Source organism: Clinocottus analis, unplaced genomic scaffold, assembly GCF_023055335.1.
Source record: "Clinocottus analis isolate CAN_PGR_092001 unplaced genomic scaffold, fCliAna1.0.p SCAF_3, whole genome shotgun sequence".
In the NCBI taxonomy this organism is placed as follows: domain Eukaryota; kingdom Metazoa; phylum Chordata; class Actinopteri; order Perciformes; family Cottidae; genus Clinocottus; species Clinocottus analis.
The window spans coordinates 6,819,340-6,840,899 of NW_027176042.1; the positions used below are offsets into that span (position 1 = coordinate 6,819,340).

General features: G+C 40.1%; 2 protein-coding genes across 3 annotated transcripts; both read left to right on the top strand.

The window, feature by feature from the left end:
* The first annotated feature begins 1,836 nt into the window (after positions 1 to 1,836).
* snrpe (small nuclear ribonucleoprotein polypeptide E) lies at positions 1,837 to 5,837 on the top strand. The gene is made up of 5 exons (XM_068594379.1): positions 1,837 to 2,018; positions 2,507 to 2,533; positions 2,622 to 2,684; positions 4,910 to 4,988; positions 5,604 to 5,837. The coding sequence occupies exons 1-5, from the start codon at positions 1,965 to 1,967 to the stop codon at positions 5,666 to 5,668; spliced, it is 288 nt and encodes a 95-aa protein (XP_068450480.1). The 5' UTR covers positions 1,837 to 1,964; the 3' UTR covers positions 5,669 to 5,837.
* A 636-nt stretch (positions 5,838 to 6,473) lies between these two features.
* Positions 6,474 to 21,302, top strand: LOC137795850 (cell division control protein 42 homolog). Of its 2 annotated transcripts, none has more exons than XM_068593368.1 (6): positions 6,474 to 6,539; positions 12,851 to 12,991; positions 13,379 to 13,451; positions 14,659 to 14,768; positions 15,113 to 15,310; positions 19,603 to 21,302. In XM_068593368.1, the coding sequence occupies exons 2-6, from the start codon at positions 12,887 to 12,889 to the stop codon at positions 19,690 to 19,692; spliced, it is 576 nt and encodes a 191-aa protein (XP_068449469.1). In that variant the 5' UTR covers positions 6,474 to 6,539; positions 12,851 to 12,886; the 3' UTR covers positions 19,693 to 21,302. The 2 variants fall into 2 exon arrangements, with proteins under 2 accessions (XP_068449469.1, XP_068449470.1); XM_068593369.1 differs by lacking the exon at positions 19,603 to 21,302 and adding an exon at positions 16,887 to 17,740.
* The last annotated feature ends 258 nt before the right edge of the window (positions 21,303 to 21,560 follow it).

Consider the following 21,560-nt stretch of genomic DNA (forward strand, 5'->3'; position numbering starts at 1 on the left):
CGCAGATTATTAAAGGTTTCTTCTGGAGACGCTGCAGTTCAACTTCAGATGTTCTGTCAGAACCCTGGTTCCTGCGCCTGCTGGAGTCTTTAATATGTGATGCAGCGCCCTCTAGAGGCGTCAACTGCTGCAAGGGGCATTTTGGGCAAAAACAAAAGTACATTTATTTATTACAATTTTTGGCATACCGTAGAGATTTTTCTTAATGATACTTTTTCTTCCTCTTTCTAAACTACATATGTTATCACACAACCTACTAATATGAGTCATTTCTTATCTGACGCAACATGTAGAATTAAGAAATGCACACGATGAAAAGTCATGTTTTTTTCGCGAAAACTGCCAGTCTTGAAATTGACTTCTGGAACTTGCAAAGATGAGAGCGAAATTCCGTGGTGTTGAGTCCGTGTTCCTTACAGCTCATCAGAGGTTAAAAATCATAAACACATCAAAGAATGTGGACTGCTCAACATTACACCAGTGTCGTTCCTAAATCCATGCCATTGACAGACCACTGTAACGGCCTCCATTCTCCTTGGCTTCAAGGATTTGCTCCCATTCAGCTACAGAGAGCGTATTAATGTAAGTTCAAGTTCAAGCACTGAGAGAACAATGTTGTTCATTGGTTGTGGCAGCATTGGTGGATGAGAGAGCGCTTGAATCGTGGTTTTGTTTCTTCCTTCCCATGGGGCCACCTGGTGGGCTAACCTGGCCATGGCAACAAAACACAAGGAAATTGTGAACATATTAAAAGCCAAATAATAAAGTGTGCTATACTGTAATAATGACTTGAAATTATTATTATTATTATTATTATTATTATTATTAATGTAACGTTTTTTTGATTCACGGATGTAAGAATGTGCCAGTGGTGTGTCACCATATGGTATGTATTAGAAGTACTTTGTATGAGAACCTGTTGAAAGGGATGAGCACTTTTCACATTGATTGTTACAAAAAGGAATGTTTGGCTTCATAAAAAGTGAATGTTACATGTTGATGATAGATTTGGACAGTGCTGCCCTCCTCCCAACAAAGTGTGTTATCCTAATATCAACAAGCACAGATATATTTAAATAAGAGTATGGAAGTAGACATTGGACATCATGAATGCAGCAAAGAGACTCTGGTTTTGAGTCAAACGGCAAGCTTTGCTTTGATGGTGGATTCTGGAGCTTTTCTGCAGGTGGCACATGTGGCTGTACATGGCCCCAAAAGAACAAGAAGAAGAACTTGAATAAAACAGTGTTCTTACAAGCCAGAGGACAATAATGTTCCAACTATTTCCTCCCAAATACCATTCGTTTTTTAATGTGCGTCAATGACCCAAGCTCATTCTTGAAACTCATTGGTGCATTTGGGCTCTAAATATTGTGGGCCCTCTGTAGTTCTATTCTTATCTAACTATTGCGAAAAAAAACTCTTTCTGCACTTTCAATTGTCAGTTTTGCTCTTCATATACAAAACACAATTATTATTTTTTTTACAAACCCTTTCATTCAAGAGAACATATTTCTGAGGAGGACTTTCTGAGAGCAGAACAAGGGTAAAATGGATGAACCTTTCCTGCCAAGTGACCCCAAACCCTTAACCGGCTGAGAATTTACATAGCTATTACATAGCTATCATCAGTTGTGAGAAGATCCGTTTCGCCATTTTTGTCAATAGCTTTCCAAAGTGAAATGCATGCGCGTGCACACGGAAAAATACCAGACTGTACACACATTGGCGCGTGTAAATACCTGTCTGTGGAGCAACCAGTTGATGCAGTAGTAACCTCCCGCCCGCAGGGGCGCTGACACAAATCAATGCGACATCTTTATTATAACCGGCATCAGCACGCGGAAGAAAACCCGCCATTAAATAGCAACCTCACAACGTGAGCGTTTCGTTGACCTGCACTCTAATATAAAAAGGTGCAATTTTTAAACCAAATACCTACTGCTGGTATTTTCTTGGAAGAAATGGCGTACAGAGGACAAGGACAGAAGGTCCAGAAGGTTATGGTGCAGCCCATTGTATCCTTTCTTATGTCGCTGCGTGGTCGAGTTGCGTGCTACAATAACTTAGCAGCTAGGCTAACCGTTGTCGTTAGCTCGCTAGCTAGTCATTCATTCCCCTTGTTTGAGCCGCGCTGCTGGGTTGGATAACGACTATTGAAACGACGTGTCTTTTCAAAATACGAAAATATGCAATGTGTTAATATAGCCGCTGTGTTGTACGTTACAAAACGGGGGGACCCCGTGGCACGCCGACCTGCGTTCAACATGTCCGATACTATGTGGCTTTACGACATGCAGATTCATTGTTGCTTGGGTGCATTGAGTGGTTGCATAGTTTTTTTTCTTCAAATGTACAACGTGCTTCAGCGTGGAGAAGTGTGAAAAGCTATCTGGCAACATGTGCAGTATCCTGTGCAATAACCCTTTATGATGGAACATGTTTAGCTTGTGTGTCAGTGTGTGTTTGCTCTTGAACCGCACATTTCCTTGACTCCATGTATCAGAACCTAATTTTCAGGTATCTACAGAATGTAAGTATTTAGTTAACCCCCTTATTTTGTTCTGATTTGTTTGTATGATAAGTTTAAATGGGACGCTCATCTCTCGTTCTCTCCTCAGCGTTCACGAATCCAGGTCTGGTTGTATGAACAGGTGAACATGCGGATAGAGGGCTGCATTATTGTAAGTTTCATATATATATATATATGTATTTGGTTTGCTCTTTTCTATTTTATTGAGCTGGAGTACAATGCAGAGGAGAACTTAATTCCCACACTTAAATCATTAATGTATGGCTGAAGAATACAGTCATTGGGCCGGATGGCCTGGAGGACATTCTGAGATGTAGTCAACGAGAAAGTTGTTCAGATGACAAAAACTTAAATGTATTTTGAATAGCCCAAAATCACAATTGCCTCAGGGCTTTATCGTATTACATTTCATTTAGCTGACGCTTTTACCAAAAGCGACTTACCATAAGTGCATTTAACCATGAGTACAACATGGTTAACAGTACGTTGTTAACAACAAAAATCAAGAAAGTACAATTTCTTCAATAAAATTAACTACACAATGCTATTAGTAAGTGCCATTTAAGTGCTACTACGATACTACTTTCCTTAGATGTGTTTTTATTTTGTGATGGAAGATGTACAGACTTTCTGCTGTCCTGATGCCAATGGGGATCTCATTCCACCGTTTAGGAACCAGGACAGCAAACAGTCGTGACTTTGAGTGTTTAGTTCACAGTGACGGAGCTACAAACCGCTTGGCAGAAGCCGAGCACATACAATCCCTGGACCTTGCATTTGTTCAGGAAACACAAACTCACAAAGTAATTTCCGGAGAACTTCTTCAAGATGCAAAAACACAACAAAAACAACCAGTAATCAGATGAGACATGAGTCCATAAGTTACTTGTTTTTTGTTTGAGTTTGTGGAACTACTAAAACACTGTCCTTTGGCAAAAGGTTATATGTAGATGGTGACATGGTTCCGATTGATTGTTCAAACTCCCATCTCGCACACAATGAGCGCTGCTTATTTTTTCGGTACTGAGTTGTTTATGGCTCGGCCGACTCAGTTGTTGATGTAGGACTCAGAACTAAAACTTTAAATAATCATACCGCCGTGTAAAGTTCCTGTATTCAAAAATCCTATTTTTGTAAGTGTACAAAAGTAGTAATGAAGGTGCTCATTGTGCAGAATGGCAAATTCAACATATTATGTATTTGATTACTGTATGCAGCACATTAATATTGCAGCCGGACAGATTTTGTTTAAATCTGTAAAAGTGCCTTTACACTGACTTTATACACCAAGATGCTGGGTGTTTTATTAAAGACTGATGTGCAGTTCCTGTTTTTGGTCCCTAGGTTAATGTTTATAATTGACACCTCCCCACAAACTGAGCAGAATGATATACTTATTTCTTATTAGAGTTGCAAAGGTTCCGGAAAGTTTCCATGGGAATTTTGAAAAAAAGATTTGTCTAATTTTTTTTTTGCAAAAGCATATAACGGGGATCTTAAATGTAGTTGAGAATGAGACTATGCACGCCTAGCTCAGCTAGACCCTAAGTGCAGCTGGTTGGAGCATTGGCTGCCAAAAACATAAACATGAAACGTTCTGTTGTTTTTGAAAGTCTTTGTCATCAGTGTTGCCTCTAAATGTTTCAGCCCTATACCTGGCAAGTGTGAGAGCGCCGAGTTGCGTAGAGGCCAAGAGCGGTATTGCAGACAGCTAGAGATTTCAATTATAGGTTGCAACATATTGAAAAAATAACTGAACTAGTTCATTTTTTGGAGCTGTGAACTTAGTTCAAAATTTTCAATTATGAGCTGAACTAGTTCATGTAGAAAGTGAACTTTCCTAACACTGTTTGTCATTAGCATATTAATTACTTGGTAATCTGAAGCCATGTTAATTTTAATACCAAGTTTATTTGTATACAGTAGACTAACAGCAGTGAGAGTAGGAAGTATGTATGTCCACACAAAAGTACACCATCACCTGACTATTCGCAGCTTTCGGAATGTCAAAGTCAAAAATTTCATTTTAGAAGTTGTATTATGAAAGGTTTGCATACATGTCTGCTTATGACAAGGCAAATACAGATTAAATTACCTCCAAATTTCCAGTTTATTCCTGTTAATTCCCGTGGAAAGTTTCCAAATTGAATATTCCTGGAATTTTGCAACCCTATTACTTATGTTCAAATCTCATAAAAGTGCACGTTCTCATGAAGTTAGACCCCAAGGCTTTCATAACATTGAACCGAGCAATTTATGATGATTTTTGCATTTGTTGAGACTGAAAGCCAGCCTCACTGACAAATGGGAGGGATTTAGAATGTGAAAATGTTGATGCACTGAAACTAATTTGTGGCTTACTGTTCCGTCTCTAAGGGTTTTGATGAGTACATGAACCTGGTTCTAGATGATGCCGAGGAGGTCCACATGAAGACCAAGAACAGAAAGCCGCTGGGTAATGAATGCATTTTTTTATTTGTTTTGTAGCTTGGTCTCTGCATTTCACATTAATTTTGTAGCACTGGTCACTAGTATTATGCTGCACAAATGTTATGTCAGAGCAGGGAAAGCACAGCAATTTCCAACATTAAATATTATCTGCAGTCCGTTTAGATGAGCTGGTCCCTGAAATCAGTTTCACCTGTGCGTTTCCTGTTATGACATGTCAAAATGTGTGCTGCAAAACGTGTTTGAAAAATTCAGGTTTAAAATCCTGTAAAGGCTTCTGAAAACTTAAGCTGTACAATTTTAGGGGGCATCTCAATTTCACTCAACAAAAAAGTGTTTCCCTAAGACCTATCTCACCACTCCAAATCATAACTAAAAAATATTGTCCCTTGACTTTTGTTTCATCCCAAAACATTGCACTGCTGGCATTTTTAAAAATTATTTTTAGTAGAGCGAGACACAAACATTGTACAGATCACACAAGCACTGTGACACTAGGCTCCCTATCGTCTGTGGCCAACTCGATGGTCCAAAAGTGAAGTGTCACTTTATATCTCTTTCCATCCATCATCTCGCTCTTCTGATCCGCCTCCACTTTTGTTTCTTCCTCTGTGTCTCCCAGGGAGGGTCATGTTGAAAGGAGACAACATCACTTTGCTGCAGAGTGTGGTGACCACCACCACCTAGGACATTGGCGACTTCTTCAAATCTTACCTTTCTTGGAAAGAAATGTTCACCGTTCCTTTTTTGTTTTTGCAAATTGGTGTTGAGTATGTTTGTTTCTACAACATGACTATTGTAATTGATTCTTTCTAACACGGGATTTACCAATAAATCTTTTTTTGCTTTTCTTACAGCCGTTTGTATTTTTGACTTATTCCCCTAAATGTTTGTAATTCCACAATTGTTTGCAAAGTATTTGGGTCATTAGGCTACTGTGCCACCTGGTGGCAGACGGCACTATTGCAAGGTGCTTATGTAGGTCAAGCTCCGACAGCTTCAAAAAAGCAATGGATGAGACTGGTTGTGTATTTTAGTTAGACCGTCTCCTATAATGTGAATATTTGTTATGAAATGGAGGTAACAAGTAGAATACTCTTTGGCACATTGTTAAACAAGGCTTAAAATATGACTGCTGTGTTAAACATGAAAGCAGAATGTCCATATTGTGCCTTGAGGTGGTACATTTGCCTCTCGTGAGATGAGTGATCCATTCTTCTAATACGGAGATGGGGACAAATGCAAAGTGAGGGTAACGCTTGTAACTTTGTCATATCAAAAACAATCTCCAAACGTCACTGTTTTAGCATAAGTTAATGTTTTTTGAGTTGAAATGTAGTTTTAAATTGTTACCACAAATTCATTGTATTCTGTTGAACCACCGGTTAAAACATTTCAGCTTTGCTATAGAAAAGCAGCCTCGTAGTTCTAAAATCGATTAACGTAATTACGTAGTACAGCACTACGCACGCACGCAACGTGTCCCTGTTCTGTTGACTGGGAAGCCCCTAGCGCGGAGCTGCCAACGCCCGGCGTAAAGACACAAATAGAGGATACGGTACGGAAAAAATATTGTTTTTTATGAATACTAAGCTGTAACTGTGGTTGAATTTCATATCTAATGCTGTCAACATCACCTGTACTCCGCATCTGTTATACATGGGTTGTGACTTTCGAATTAAATAGCTCATTTGACAACAGCATCCGCTAAGGTTAGCTCAGCCAGTTAGCTTGGCAAGATAGCTAGCTAATCGAAGAAGACATTAGTTAGCAAAGCAACCAGGCAGTCTGTAACATTGTGCCGGTTAGGAAACAAACCTTCCAAGTTGTTTAACAGCCGCATTTCACTTCAAATGTCGTGTCGATTGTAAGTGTTGTGAGCATATTCTATCCTTCTAGAAACTGCACAATATGTTGTTGGCTACTAGCTAGCGGTTAGCTGGTTAACGAGCTGAATAAAAAAAGGCGTAACAAACGCTCGGTCAGCAACGCTGCTTATTAAATTCCAAACATTGTCTCGGATTATAACATGTTTATCCAGTGTAACGTTAATGTCTGTGTTCTAGCGCAAATGTTTACAATAGAGACTGGGTTAAAAGAAAAAGAAGAAGAAGAGGGACAGCTCAGGGAGTTCGTTTAAACAGTCGACCGGAAATTAGGCCAAAATACTGCAGCTAAGGCGTCCGAGCTAACGTTAGCTTGTAGCAATAGCAACCCATTGGCTTTGGTCTCCAAATGTTCCTGTTATATAACGTTAGTTAGCTTTAATTGACGTTTGACATGCATACGTCCCCCACACCACTGGCCGTCGCATATTTATCAGACGCGTCATGAATTTGTGAGGACACTAATGAGATAGAAAGTTGTCCTCATAGACACCGCGAGGGCATCGCTACATCTTTGTTTCAGGTGAACGCTTGACCAAATAATGAGGAATGGTTTAATGAATATGATTTAGTGGCGGTCACAAGCTCCCATCATGAAGACGTGATGGCTTCAGTGGTTGTTTCTGTGCTTGGTATAAGTATTGATATTCCATTTCCAATCGAAGTGCGCACTGGTCCAATCTTGTAAGCTAATCAGAGTCTTGCAAAACTCGCCATACCGCAGTGTCTACTTTACAGAGTTGATTTTAACTCATTCAAGTTTAGGGTTGTCATGTAAATACCACATCAAATAGAATTTCAGCTGCTTCTACTACTACTCTTCAAGCTGGCCTACTTACTGGCCTACAAACACAAATGCGTGGATTAAGTCTGGAAGCATTATTGCAGCTGCAGCCAGTCACCATGTTGCCCATGGCCATAGTCTCACTGTTTGGCTTCAAGAGTTTGTCTATTAAATGAGAACTACTACCATTATAAGAAGTTGGACGCTTTCCTCGGCCACATATTGTTCCATGAAACGTAAGCCCTGCAGGGCACTACGATACTTTAGCTTCATACACTGCTGTGTGGATGTACTGGCGATAAATGCAATGAAACTAAAATTATTCAAAATTATTCCTCCAGACAAAGACAGGGTTTTTGATTGCAAAACACTTGGTTCAGTTGGTGCTTAAGGCAAAGCTTTTTCTATATTTTTTTTTTTGTATGTTGGAAAGTTCAAGACCATAAAAATACCCGACTGAGGAAGGGCTCAGCTAAAGTTAGGTGATTAAAACCACACTTCACATGGCTGCATTGCATCTACACATGTTGGATTTGTTCTTTGTAATTGCAAACTTCACTTGCTTGGGAAAAGTTTACTGGGAGGTCCACATTTCCCCACCCCCTCTTTATACAACATCAAACCAGTAGAAATAATGGCTACAAGGGCTACATAAATTCTGTTTGTTATTTAAAATAAGTTCCTTATATTCTTTATTATTTACTATTTACAGCCGATAAATAGTTTTATAGTATGACCAACATAACATTAATAATCTATATAGTCATATTAAGCCCATTTAGCTTCATAGTGCAATACACGTAGGCCTGTATTTTCTTGATTATATACTTACACACTCGACTTTTGAGTAGAGATGCCCCAATTGATTGGCTGCCAATCAAAACCAGGTGAATTTCAGCTGATCAGCCATGACCGATGACCAGCCAATCAGTTTCATATTGCCGAACACATATAGATGTCCAAATGTGCCATGCAGCGACACACATGTAGTTTTACATCAGCTTACAGCAACATGTGTCGTCAAGTGAAGAAGACATAGAGCTCACAATTTGTCACAACTGCAAATCCAAAATGAGACATGGAGGAGCAACCCTTAAAACAGTTGGAACCACTAACAGACGTTTATTATATTGTAATTAATTTTGCATGCCTCTCAGGGTAATCACAGTAAGCGTCTTGTCTGCTGACAACATAGTGCTAAACAGCAAATTTTAACAGAGGTTACATTAACTTGCATTACGGTGTGTTAGGGAGAAAAAAAGATTATATCATGTCTTTCATTGTAATCTTGTAAAAAATAGTTTTTGGTGAGAAACTTGAATAACTAGAGTTATTTGAAGGAAATGTTTTAACAACAATATAAAACATATATTAGATAAGGGACTAATGACCTGTTTAACTTCCTTACACTAACTTCAAAGCAGCTTACTATTAAAATACTAATGTCAAGATTTTTGCAATAATTAATTTTATTGTGTGTTATTGAAACAACGCTATAGAGGACAATACGTTTACCCTTTTCGCGGACTTAAGGACGGTGATAGTTATTTATCAGGACATTTGTGGGAGAATGGAGTCGTGTAGTTATTTATCGTTCATAGAAAGCAAATCCCAATTGACCAACGTCCACAATTCAGGTTATCAGTGATCATCAATAGTGGTCATCAGGCACTGCAGCGATGGTCCATTCAGACTGAAAGGGGCCTCCACAGCAGAACGTCCCATTATAATCACGGATCAGCAATCACAGCAGCCGCAGTGTTTTGAACACAGTTATGGAACTTACCGACAACGGTTTATTGTTTGGAAGCAAACAAAGCCTTGACTGTAACGGACAGACAAACCCGGCGATATTGCACATTCTGTGTCTAATTCTTTGCACACAAATGATTACATTTTTTTGGCACTTTGTGTAGGGAGCTTGTCTTAATATCAAAGTCTGCCGTCCAAATACCCGGTTCTAATGATTGTGTCTACACAGTTTAGTCTACAGTGGTGCAAACCTCTTTTGAGCATTAAAAGAACAGGCCTTTCGTCAAGGTTGCAAGCTGTTGCGTCTGCGTCTTCGTCTGAGCTGTCTGCACAAGCGTAATCTTTTAGTTGGCCATTACCAGAAGCAGCTCTATGCATTAATCCATTTTTTTGTTCAGTATCCTAACACCACGTCTGCCCAGGAAAAGATTGTATTTCTTGATCAGGTGTTTCTTGATAACGTTCGCTGAAGAAATGCGTATCATTGTGTTCCCTGTGGAAAAAACACCTGAGCTTTGTTCCCCTGTTTGAACCATGTTCTCAGAGTAACATTTGGCGCATGCAGTGTTGTCTCCCCTGCTTCATTCATTGCCCACACACACACACACACACACACACACACACACACACACACACACACACACACACACACACACACACACACACACACACACACATCCCCACACTGTGGTGCAGAGCTCTGCAGTGGCTTGGCACCGACACACTGTAACTTGTGGGGGAGAAACGGGGAAATGCTGTCGCCCACATACTACATATAGCTTGTTGTCTCTAAATGCACAATGCACCAAGATGCATCACATTGTTGTAGACAATGAGTCAAGATCAACTTATATTGTTGTTTATTCATTGTTTTACTCGTCTTGTAGGCCTTTTTTTTATTGAAGGCTTTTGACATGTGGGGGAAAAGCACATGCATGCTGGCTGTAACCGAATATTTTTATTATCCGGTGATATGCAGATTATTTTCGCTATTAATCAGTCCTGATCTGTTTTGTCTGTCCAGCAGTCCAAAATCAAAATATAAACAATGTACTGTTATTGAAAAGATAAGCAGCTGGTTTGAGGCTTGAACTGAATTCTGTGTAGCTGCTTTAGTTGTCCGGGGATCATTCATATGGTTCCCTGTTTCACGGTCTGGGACATACAAATAGAACAAAGCCATCGTTTAATGTCATTAGTAGCACCTGTGTTTTTTGTGCTCCGATAAGTCAAAATAACCATGTTGCTGTTTGTATTCCGACTAAGATTGTGTAATGATCGCTCGTAGTTCACAATAACTTTCAAAGTAGTTTCTGGATGTGCAACCAAGTTTGCCCAGATTCCAGTTTCAACAATGTGTTTTGTCACCAGGCTAACTAATCTGCTGCTTAGCTGAGAGGTGAGAAATGAACTACCTCTTATTATGAACGTTGTTGTGTGTTTGGCTCAATTCTGTGAGCTTGTAAAACGCGAAACTTTTTTTTTTCCACCTCAGAAGCATTGGACATAATCCTGAAAATATTGACACATTATGACCGTATTGTCAATGCTTTATTATTTGTAAATATCACCAGGGATCATATGACCTGTGGTTTGGCTTCCAATATTTAAAACAGGTATTTGATTATGAATGAATATATATATATATATATATATCTATATATCTATATATATATATATATATATATCAAACATCACTACCAGAGTTGTCTGCTGGATGACATACAAATATTCCTTACTTTCTTACTGTTTTTTTCCCAAGCAAGTTATAGTAGTTGCTTTAAAGATGTACGGTGCCTTGCATCCAATTACGCAAAGCCTATTTTGCGCAAGCTTGACTGCCACTCGCGGCTTTTTGTTTGTGTGAGACTGCATTCTTCCCCCACTAAATGTCCGATTTGTGGGTGGCTGCTGCGGGCAGCCGAACTTGTCTGACAAGTACTGTTAAGTGACTGTAGTGTGCAGCATTATCAGCTGTGTAATTTACTCGATGAGGCTAGCTAAGCACCAAGCTCGAGAATGATGTGTTTGGCTCTCCGGCCGGGTCCCCAACTGGCTACTAGCACTACGAATATTGGTTCTAAAAAGTTCAGCTCAAAACGGTGCGCTGCAAATAGATATTTAAAGAGTTTGACATTTCAATGTGTTTTTTAGGAACAAATATCTGCCTTTTTATCTACACCTTTTAATACTAGTCTAGACTAACACTAGTAGGATTTTAATGTCCATTCCGTTTCTACACTAGCACAGCCACATAAAGTGCAATGCCGTTTGAGGACGACGGAGACGACGGACACAGACACTTAAAGCAGTGGTTCTCAAACCTTTTCTGTAAATAACATCATTTTGTGACTCCATCTGTGCTTATATAGTGACAGAATAAAGACAATTGCAATAACTTTCAAGTAAACCATGTTGCTTCATCAGACCAATTTTTTTTTAATTGCAATCACTTCGAACAATGAAAATAACGTTCTCTGTGCAAAAAAAACGCTAATATTTAGTTACTACTAAATAGCTCATTGTGGAAAACAATAAGCTAATTTTTTTTTTGACAAAACAGAATGAGAGCAGATATGTGAGCATCAGGTTGTATCAGTATTAGTGGCTGCAGTGAGCTGTATTTCTAGAGGAAAGCAGCAGCTTTCCTCTACAAATATTTTTGAAACTAGATTTGATATGGCTGCTCTCAGTTCATGCTCCATGTTGATCTAAGAGCTGTTTTCTGTTGCGTAACTAAACATTTACCGAAAGTACAGGCATGTCTCCATGTATTTATTCATGACTTAGTTTTATGTCCGTGTACTTTGTACTTTTGTAATGTGTGAAGCCAGCAGCTCATTGTTGGCTACAAGACACGAGCACTTCAGCTCGTTTCACTTTCAGTTCAGAGAACATCGTTCAGAGAGCTGCTCCGGTGCTCCTTGCAGGAGAGCTACTGATGCCATCTTCAACCTGGGAGGGTTCAAAACTCTGATATAACTTAGTTGTCTACTTTTCAAGCGACATATTTTTTGACGCTCTCAGTCCGCTGCTGTGCGTGTGCTCAGTGCTCACCTGTATGCGCGCAAGTGTCTGTGCGCATGGGGACGGAACTCGCGCAACCACGTTGCTGTCGTGTAGATCCGATCAATAAAATACGGCCGTTTTGTTTGTTTATTAACAGAAAAAGGTGTAAATTTGTTCTATAGGAAAGAGAACCATAAATTACATTTTGTGATCTGGTGCTGTAGAGAAAATTACAAGGGGTCGGGTTTTTTTTTCATAGGGGCGCCCCGCCCCCCTAATATAATGGTAGGGGAAACACTAAGCTAAATTGAATGCAAATAATTTTTAACCTTTGGTCAAAGTGACTTTACAGTTAGTAAAGATGTGAAAATATGTTATACACAATAAGCGGTGCCATCAACTAATTAAGTTTACTTCGGTTTTGTTTTTCTCTCCCAGATCTTGAATGAGTAGCAACGACTGTAAAACACAGCTATGCAGACCATCAAGTGTGTTGTCGTTGGGGACGGTGCGGTGGGTAAAACCTGCCTGCTCATCTCCTACACCACAAACAAGTTTCCTTCTGAATATGTACCTACGGTAAGTGGTGATCCCCATGAAACCCAGTGTTACTCTACCTTTGTAGCTCTGTTTATTATGATCATCAAATGAATTTAGCAGTAAGTCCATTTCATAGTGTTAATGTTTCTGGCTGTTGTGATCATGTTACTAATTTATATTGGAGTTTGTATAACCGAGTGCTTGACGATGGTGGACCTAATGCTGCGTGATCAAAGTTAGGATTTTTGAATGCAGCAATCTAAAACTGTTTTGTGCTTCATCAACTAAAACATGAGTCAGTTTAATAAAAGATATCAAATAAGCAAATTTCAATAACATTGCCATATCTGACAAACCCTTATGGCAATAACATTTTGTTCACTGTTGAGCAAATGAGCTAACCATTGTTTCTGGCCTGTGTTGTAGGTGTTTGATAATTATGCTGTAACTGTAATGATTGGAGGCGAGCCCTACACTTTGGGCTTGTTTGACACAGCAGGTATGTATTTATTATTCCAACTTACACTTAGTTAGTTCTATACATTTACTGTTAAGTGTTTCTGTGACGTTAAATGGAAATCCTAGGATAAAATTGTCTTCCTTTATCGTCTATCCCCAAGTTAACATTTATGGTTGTAAGGGTTTGTGTTCAATGCTTCCCAAAATATTTTATGAGATCATGGTAGGTGGACATCGCACAGGGGATTAGTATTAAAGAACAATTAGTATTTTAAAGTTGAATCAATCAATCTGGTTAACTTAGAAAGCTAAATTATGAGGCTAGATCCATGAAGCGTTTTGTGCTCTAACAGTGTTGGAATGTAAGTAAATAGATAAATAGATTTTACAGCGGCACTGCTTTTACTTTGAAGGCGATACATGTCGACGCGTGCTTCCGTAGCCTCGCCGACTGGCAGCGTGACAAAGTCTGACGTATTGTTTTGGAGCTTCTGTTCCCAACAAGCAGCGGTGCTGCCGCGAGCCGCTTCACACGCAGTCACAGGCAGGCAAACACACTACATGAATATATACCGGCAGGTTCCACGTCCAGATTGAAAGTTAATCGCGCATGCGCAAAGTTCCTGACCCCGCGGTCTGTTCCATGCAGAGCACTTTAAAGCAGCATCACTTCTGGATCTGTACTCTTCTCTCAAAGAGGAGAACTTTCCTCCCGTCACAAGATGTTCAGTGCAATTATTCAAGCCATCACAGACTTTTCTCACTGAGTAAGAAAAACTGAACTGAAAAACATGAAAAGCACTTATTGCTTTTGTATAAAGTGAATCAATTGCTGTTCTTTAACATACATCTTTAAGGTAAGCAACAGACTGAACATGGACAAAAGAAGGAGTGGTTTGTCCCTCACAGGGACCCATACTACTAAACAGTACCTGTTAAAATATATATATATATATATCATATATATATTCATAAACTATATATATATATAAACTATATATGTATGTATGTTAACTTGCTGTTGTTCCAGAGTGCTGTTATATTGTTCTGATAACATTACTTTAAAATAAAAGCTGCAATACACTAGTTTTTTACTTCATTATTGAATTTGGCGTATAATACGATTAATCGCAGAAAAATCATGCGATTAATCAGGTAATTTTTTTCAACTTTGCCATGCCCTAATACATATAAAAAATGATGGCCAGACAGTGAGAGTTAAACATGTTTGTATGTGGTCTCTCTAGGTCAGGAAGACTACGACAGGTTACGACCTCTGAGTTATCCCCAGACAGATGTCTTCCTTGTCTGTTTTTCTGTTGTGTCCCCCTCCTCCTTTGAAAACGTCAAAGAAAAGGCAAGTCAAACTCCTAATTCTTAATTTCCCCAGTACATTGTGAAATATGGATTTGTTCTGTTTCAAGCAGAGACTTCTATTTTCCTAGAAAATATAGTTACGCTTCAAGAACATTAACTTCAATAATACCAATGAAATGAATATTTTAACAGTTGTGGTTTCTAATGAGATGCAAAGATGACTCTTTGCAGTATTTTTGTGTTGGATCTGAACATTCTGACCTCCATTGACCACTGATCACACTTGAGTCAGTGTGGAGGGAAGCCCACGAATGAGAAACCCAACGTTAAATGCTTGTGATGCAGCATGTCGGCCGTTACATGACCCTGTGTTTGTGTATCCAGTGGGTTCCAGAGATTACCCACCATTGTCCAAAGACCCCCTTCCTGCTAGTTGGGACACAGATCGACTTGCGGGATGACCCATCCACTATAGAGAAACTGGCCAAGAACAAGCAGAAGCCCATCACCCCGGAGACGGCTGAGAAGCTGGCGAGAGACCTGAAGGCTGTGAAATACGTGGAGTGCTCAGCCCTCACACAGGTAATATATATGAATATACACTGACACACACACACACACACACACACACACACGTATTCCCCCCCGCCCCTTGGCCTGTCAGGTGTTTTTCATATGATTTGGAAACATCGTTTCAAAAGGTAGTTCATCCTGGTTCATATGTGCTAGAATCTGTAACCCTTCAGTAGAGTCTCGTAGGGTTTCTTGTAAGGAGGGTCCGTCTATGTGTCACACAAAAGTCCAGTGGTAGTGACTTTGTCCCTTTTTATTTTACCTTTTTTCTCGGGAGTCTGCCAGCACAACGTGGCCATGGGCCTCGTCCTGGGATGTGATCACTACAGAGTTAAAGTTGTGCTGGAAGTGTCACCACGCTCAAACTTTCTTGTAATAGCAGTATAACTTAATAGCTATGACTTTCCTTTGGGAGCTACATCTCAGGTATTCTAATGTGAAATTGTTGCAGTTTTCGAAGTCGAAGAGAACGGAACGCTCGTGCTTTTTGGCAAAGTAGCCACTTGGCAAAGTGGTTGTGCAGGCAAACGTTCGATGACAATTCAGAGCTGTGTAAGTAAAGTTGTTCAGGTTATCCTTAGCTACACACACGCGGTGCGCGGATTGTGATGCATGTCTATTCGTGCCATTACGCCCAAATAAAACCCGTCGGAAGATTCTAACAGTTCCTGTAATAGGTTTGCAAGATTTGAGAGTGAATTTAGGCTAAACATGTTTTCAATTTGAAGTCATTTTAATATACAGGAGTTCACAAGAAAAAGTCAGCTCAAATAATTTTGTAACACATAGGAAATGTTTTCATCCTTTAACACTCATCAATTTTCATGTGTTTTCCTTCAGAGGTTTCATGAAATTGTCAACGTAATCTTTTAGTAAGTAGTTTTACTTTTAATGTTAGATTAACGTTAAGTTTCATGCACCAACAATAACAAAAGCATATTTTAATTAATAATTAATATTTAGAGCTATGTAATTGTAATGGCCAGTTAGTGGTTAGATCTAATGAGTTATATGCTATAAGTGGAAATGTTAAGAGTAGACAAGATGAATTACCATTAGCATTGTGGTACTGAGTACTTGTGTTAGATTGTCTGATTGTCTAATCAGTCGATGGAGTTCATCTGCTCCATCTTGAGTAGTTGTGTTGTCATCAGTACTGAAGGAGGGAAGTAAGCAAAGGGAACTTGACTCACAGGAGGACGGATCCGCCTCACTCGGGCCCGAGAACAATAGTGTTGATGGAGTCATGGTGGAGCCCCCACCTCTCGGTTCTGCCCCTTCCTTCCTCCTTCCCCCTCCCTTTCGCTCCCTGGCACAACTGTCGCATATCTGATGTCATTTCCTGATTCCTGTGAGTGATCTTAGGCGCTCCACTCCATCCATTGCCCTCCGTTCAGCTCATCATCTTCTGGGCCATGCACCTCCTTCATACATCTTTTTGCATTTCACACAAACACTGTCCTCTTCCTCCTCCTTCTCCTCCTCCATCCTTCTCCTCCTCCTCCTCCTCCTCCCCCGTCTGTCTCTTTTTGTGTTTGCTGTTGCTAACTGTGCTGTTGTTCTCTTCCCTCTTCTGCCATTGTAGCGAGGGCTGAAGAATGTGTTTGACGAAGCTATCCTAGCTGCCCTAGAGCCTCCTGAGACGCAGAGAAAGAGGAAATGCTGTATATTTTAATCTCTCTCTCCGTGCCACTGCTCCTCCTCTGATTGCCTCTATCTTTGGCGTATTTCACTCGCACCTCATCTTTCTCATTTCCTCTCCTTCCCCGTCCTCGATGTATTTACATGTGCTGCTTTTGAAATGAGGGCCGATCTCCAACTCCGGACCCAAACTTCTGCTCTGTATTAGGAGTGCTTTGCAACTTGTCTTTGTTTCACGACCTGCTTCTCTGACCTGCAGCCTCTCATCGATTTGATGACTTCACTCGTTGCCTTTTTTCTAACCTGCAACTGCTGACATTCGGTTTGGTTGGTGTGCTCATCTACGTCACATGTTACATATGGGGGGATTGATTAATGCCAACTTCGTTTTACATCTAAATCCTCACCCAGAAGAGATCAATGTGTCAAATACACTTGATGTACTGGGGCTTGTTCCACGTTGAAGTCAGTTAAACTATATTGCGAACATCGAGTAGAAATTTTCCCTGAAAGTTTTTAAGCCGCCGGCTTCAAGACTTACGGTGGCGTTTTTCATCTCGCTCTCACTCACGGCGCTCTCACTCAGACACAAAAAGAAATGGGTGAGTAAGTGTGAGGGGAAAAACTTGCCAAAGCGAGCTAATAAGTACTTAGTTCAGGAACGGTAATGAAAGATGTCAGCCTACAGAAACTGGGGAAACTATCCTGTCCTCGTTTTGCGGTACATGTGTATACGTGTGTACTAAGCATTACGGCAGAAGTGTTTAAGAACTGACCTATATATATATATATATATATATATATATATATATATATATATATATATATATATATATATATATATATATATATATATATATATATATATGATGGGGGGATTGCCTGAAAGTACCCAGTTACCCAAGCCCAACTTCACCACTGTATTATTCCTAGTTGGCCTCTGTCCAACAGTGGAGTGGTATGTTAATGAGAATGTAGGGTGTCATTTCGGATGTAGTCATTGTTTTAGTCAGCCTTTCCCCTTTGTGTTGTAATAGTCGTTAATGTGGGGAGGGTGTTTGGACCAAAGTGAGGGTGGAGACTTTACACGGTATCTTAACCGTTAAACAGAGCTTCCATTTTAATGCTAATGTATATTTTGTACTACTGTTGATACTGGTGTACCTTGATTAAACAGACTATGGTAACATGTAGGGCTTTTAGGTACGTGAGTCATATGTAAGAAGTGTTTGGCCATCTTGACAACATAAGCACTAACATGGTGCTGTTGGGGGGAGGGGCTGCTCTGAGCGGTTAACAGATCGGATGCTGTTTTAAAAAAAATACTTACAGTACTTTTTTAGCTGTAAAAGAATGTTAATTCTGGGCAGAGTTGTTTCCCATCACTGAAATGAATTCTCCTGTTACATTACACCAAACTTCTGGCAGCTGCAGTCTGAAGCTGTTATTCTACAGTGTACCTACTGTAATCTACAACAGCAGTGTATTACTGTAGACAGTATTACAGTACTGCACTGCAAAGAATATACGATTTACACTATGAGACCGTCAGCTGTTTGAACATGAAGTATAATGGCAACCAAACTGTAACTTCCATAAACAGATTTATATTTACTGTAAAATGGGTGAAAGTACTGTATAATGTGATATTTACATCTCTACCATGATGGTTCTGTTTTACTGCCCTAGCTCATAGCTAAGCTACAATTATTGTTTTTTAAAATATTCTGAAAAAAAACCTTTCTTTACATATGACACATGTGCCATTATTTGTGGTGCACATCCTTCTTTCTTGAAAGTCCAGATAATAATGATATTAATAATAAGACAAATAAAGAAGCTCTAATTGTGTGACATTACCTGTGAAATTAATAATAAAGGACAAATGAACTTGCTCTCCTTTCTTGCTTTCTTTCTTTTTCCAACGCTTCATCAGAGAATTCAGTCGAGTTTATAAACAGAGTTTAACAGCACTGATGGGTTCACTGGTTCATTGTCGCGCTGCTCTGGTTACGTCACATGACCAAAGCTCTCACCGTACGCAGCTCAACTCAGGAGCAAATACGAAGAGAGAGTTTGTGGTGTTTTTTATTTTACATATTTGGAATCTGGTGGCCTCTTGTGAATAATTTAGCAAGTTATCTGAAGAGCAGAGGAAGGGAAGTAAAAGAGCAACAAGTCTGCGTGGAATGCAAAGGCCCAATTGTCCATTTTGGTTTTGTGTTGTCGCGTCAGGGTCAGGCCCCCTTTCCCCTCCACTTTCTTGTTTCATTTGCCTTTTGGTTTCATTTGTTACCGGTCAGCTACACTTTGCACTTAAGCCTGCATGTAATTTGTCCTAATCCCTGATCCGGCTCACACAACTCAACACATATAGTTGGAAAGCAGAACATTCTCCCCAGTTGTTTGTTGTCACATATCTGATTTGTTTTCCTTGAAATAATTTACATATTTGTTGAATTTTTGTTGTTGTCCCCAACTGCACATTTTCCCCACTGTTTTTTATGACTTACTGATGTTCAATGCTTCTGTTCTCACTTCTGTTATTTTCCCTCTGTTAAAGCTGTTATTATTGTTTATTCCCCCCATCTCCCTTTCTGATGGGCCTGTTTGCGTTGTCCGTTTCAATTGAGCCTGTGCTTGTGTGTTTGTGTTCACAGAAAGGCCTAAAGAATGTGTTTGATGAGGCGATATTGGCTGCACTGGAGCCCCCAGAGCCCAAGAAGAAACGCAAATGTGTGCTGCTATGAGAGGCTTCTACCTTTTCGGAGCGCGCTCGTGCACACACACACACACACACAAACACACACACATACGTACTTACACACACATACATACACTTTAAATACACACACACACCTCTACCCCCCATCCTTACCCCTCGCTCTGATGCGGTTGGTCGTCGGCATTGCCCTCCACAGAGAAGACTAGGAAGTAAGAAGGTTTCGGATGATTTTCTGCAATAATAAGAAGCTTCAGCCCTGAGACCCCCCGGCGTGGCCAACAAGGCCACGGTGGGCTCTAAGGGTGGCGCAGCCTCAGTCAGAGGGTTCAGATACCGAGCTCACACTCAAGTAGAATTCGCCCAGTCAAGCTTTTGATAGATTTGTTTTTGACTCCGTCAGTGTTTTTAGATTCCCGTGGATGTGAGCTCGGCCTCTATAATGTCCGGTTGGCGGCTGCTCACGTTGAAGGTCCCCGCCCCCCGATGACGAGCACGCTCGTCAGCTGATCCCTACGTTTCTTTCTCAGCGCTACCAGAAGAAACGCTAACAAAAGTAGTGTTTTGTTTCTGTTTTGCCAACAACCCCCCTCTGCCCCTTTTTCCTCCTCAAACACATGACACGTCTGAGCTATTTATTCCATGTTCCACATAGATGCGCTCCGACCCACTACGGAAACTGTGTAGGTCTGACAGGACTCAGCAACTTGACTAAAACCTTAACACAGCTGTCACAGAGGAAATTGAATTAGTAGATATCGCCATCTAGTGTCCATTTGGAGCGCGGTGGCCACTTGAACAGCTTAAAAAGGTGTCCAGTAGTAAAAGGTCAGTCGACTACAAGGAATTGGGCCTTTTTAGATGCAGGGAACTTAAACAGTGTTAGCAGAGCAAGCGGTGTGCTCTTGATGCGTTGCCGGGAGGGTGGAGGATGGGAGGACCAAGGACAGGTGAAGCAGGAAGCTATTTTAACATTGTCGTCACCTCACACTTTGAACAGATACAGCAGAACTGCACTGGCAGCCAAATCTTGCCGAGTCATCCTTGAACAGCCGATGGATGAATTTCCAGCAGAATTCTGTGCCGAGTGTCTGATCATCTGAAGGGCGGTCCGCTCTGTCGTACCCGTTCAGACCGCTCACGGTGCTGCAGGTCGCCGTTCCAGATGATAGGTTTAACAGATGTAATTACGATGTAAGCTGGCACACAATGTTGATGTAGGCTCCGGGTGTTTTTACCAAAACAAATGTTTTTTTTCTCATCATTATTTTTTCTTTGTGCTGTTTTTTATTTTATTTGATATATATATAAAAAAGGTTACCTTCACTTCTTTTACATTTAGGGGTGGGAACTCATCTGAACTCTTCCCTGCCAGTTTATACCAAGAAAAAGCTCTGATTGGTTTAGTTGAATAAAATAAATCCCCAACGGCAGAGACTGTTTAGATAATTTGTGATCGGTTGGTTCTTGTTTTTCTTTACTGGTGGCTTAGAGTTGGGTCAATTTCCAGCCCAAGTCAGTATAATTATTATAACCTGTTGTTGTTTTGGTGCAAAACCAAATGCTCTGTCGAAAGTCTTTGTTCTTTGTATATGCATTCTTTAAAAAAATATTAAACTTATACCTTAATTGCCTTTACCACTTGTCCCTTTCCATTCTGTGTTCATTAATAACCAACTAAACCACCAAACAATTGTTTTTGACTTAAATATCTTCTTATTTCTTTTCTGTATGTTAGCTTATGATATTATAATCATGCCAGAGGGAGAACTAAGTAAATAAAATAGCTTCTTCCAAGAGCACATGTTATTTATAACCATATCGAGGACCACTTCAACCATTTAACCTGTGGTTTGATTTCCATCGTGTCTGGATGAGCTTGTCACAGCGTGTTCA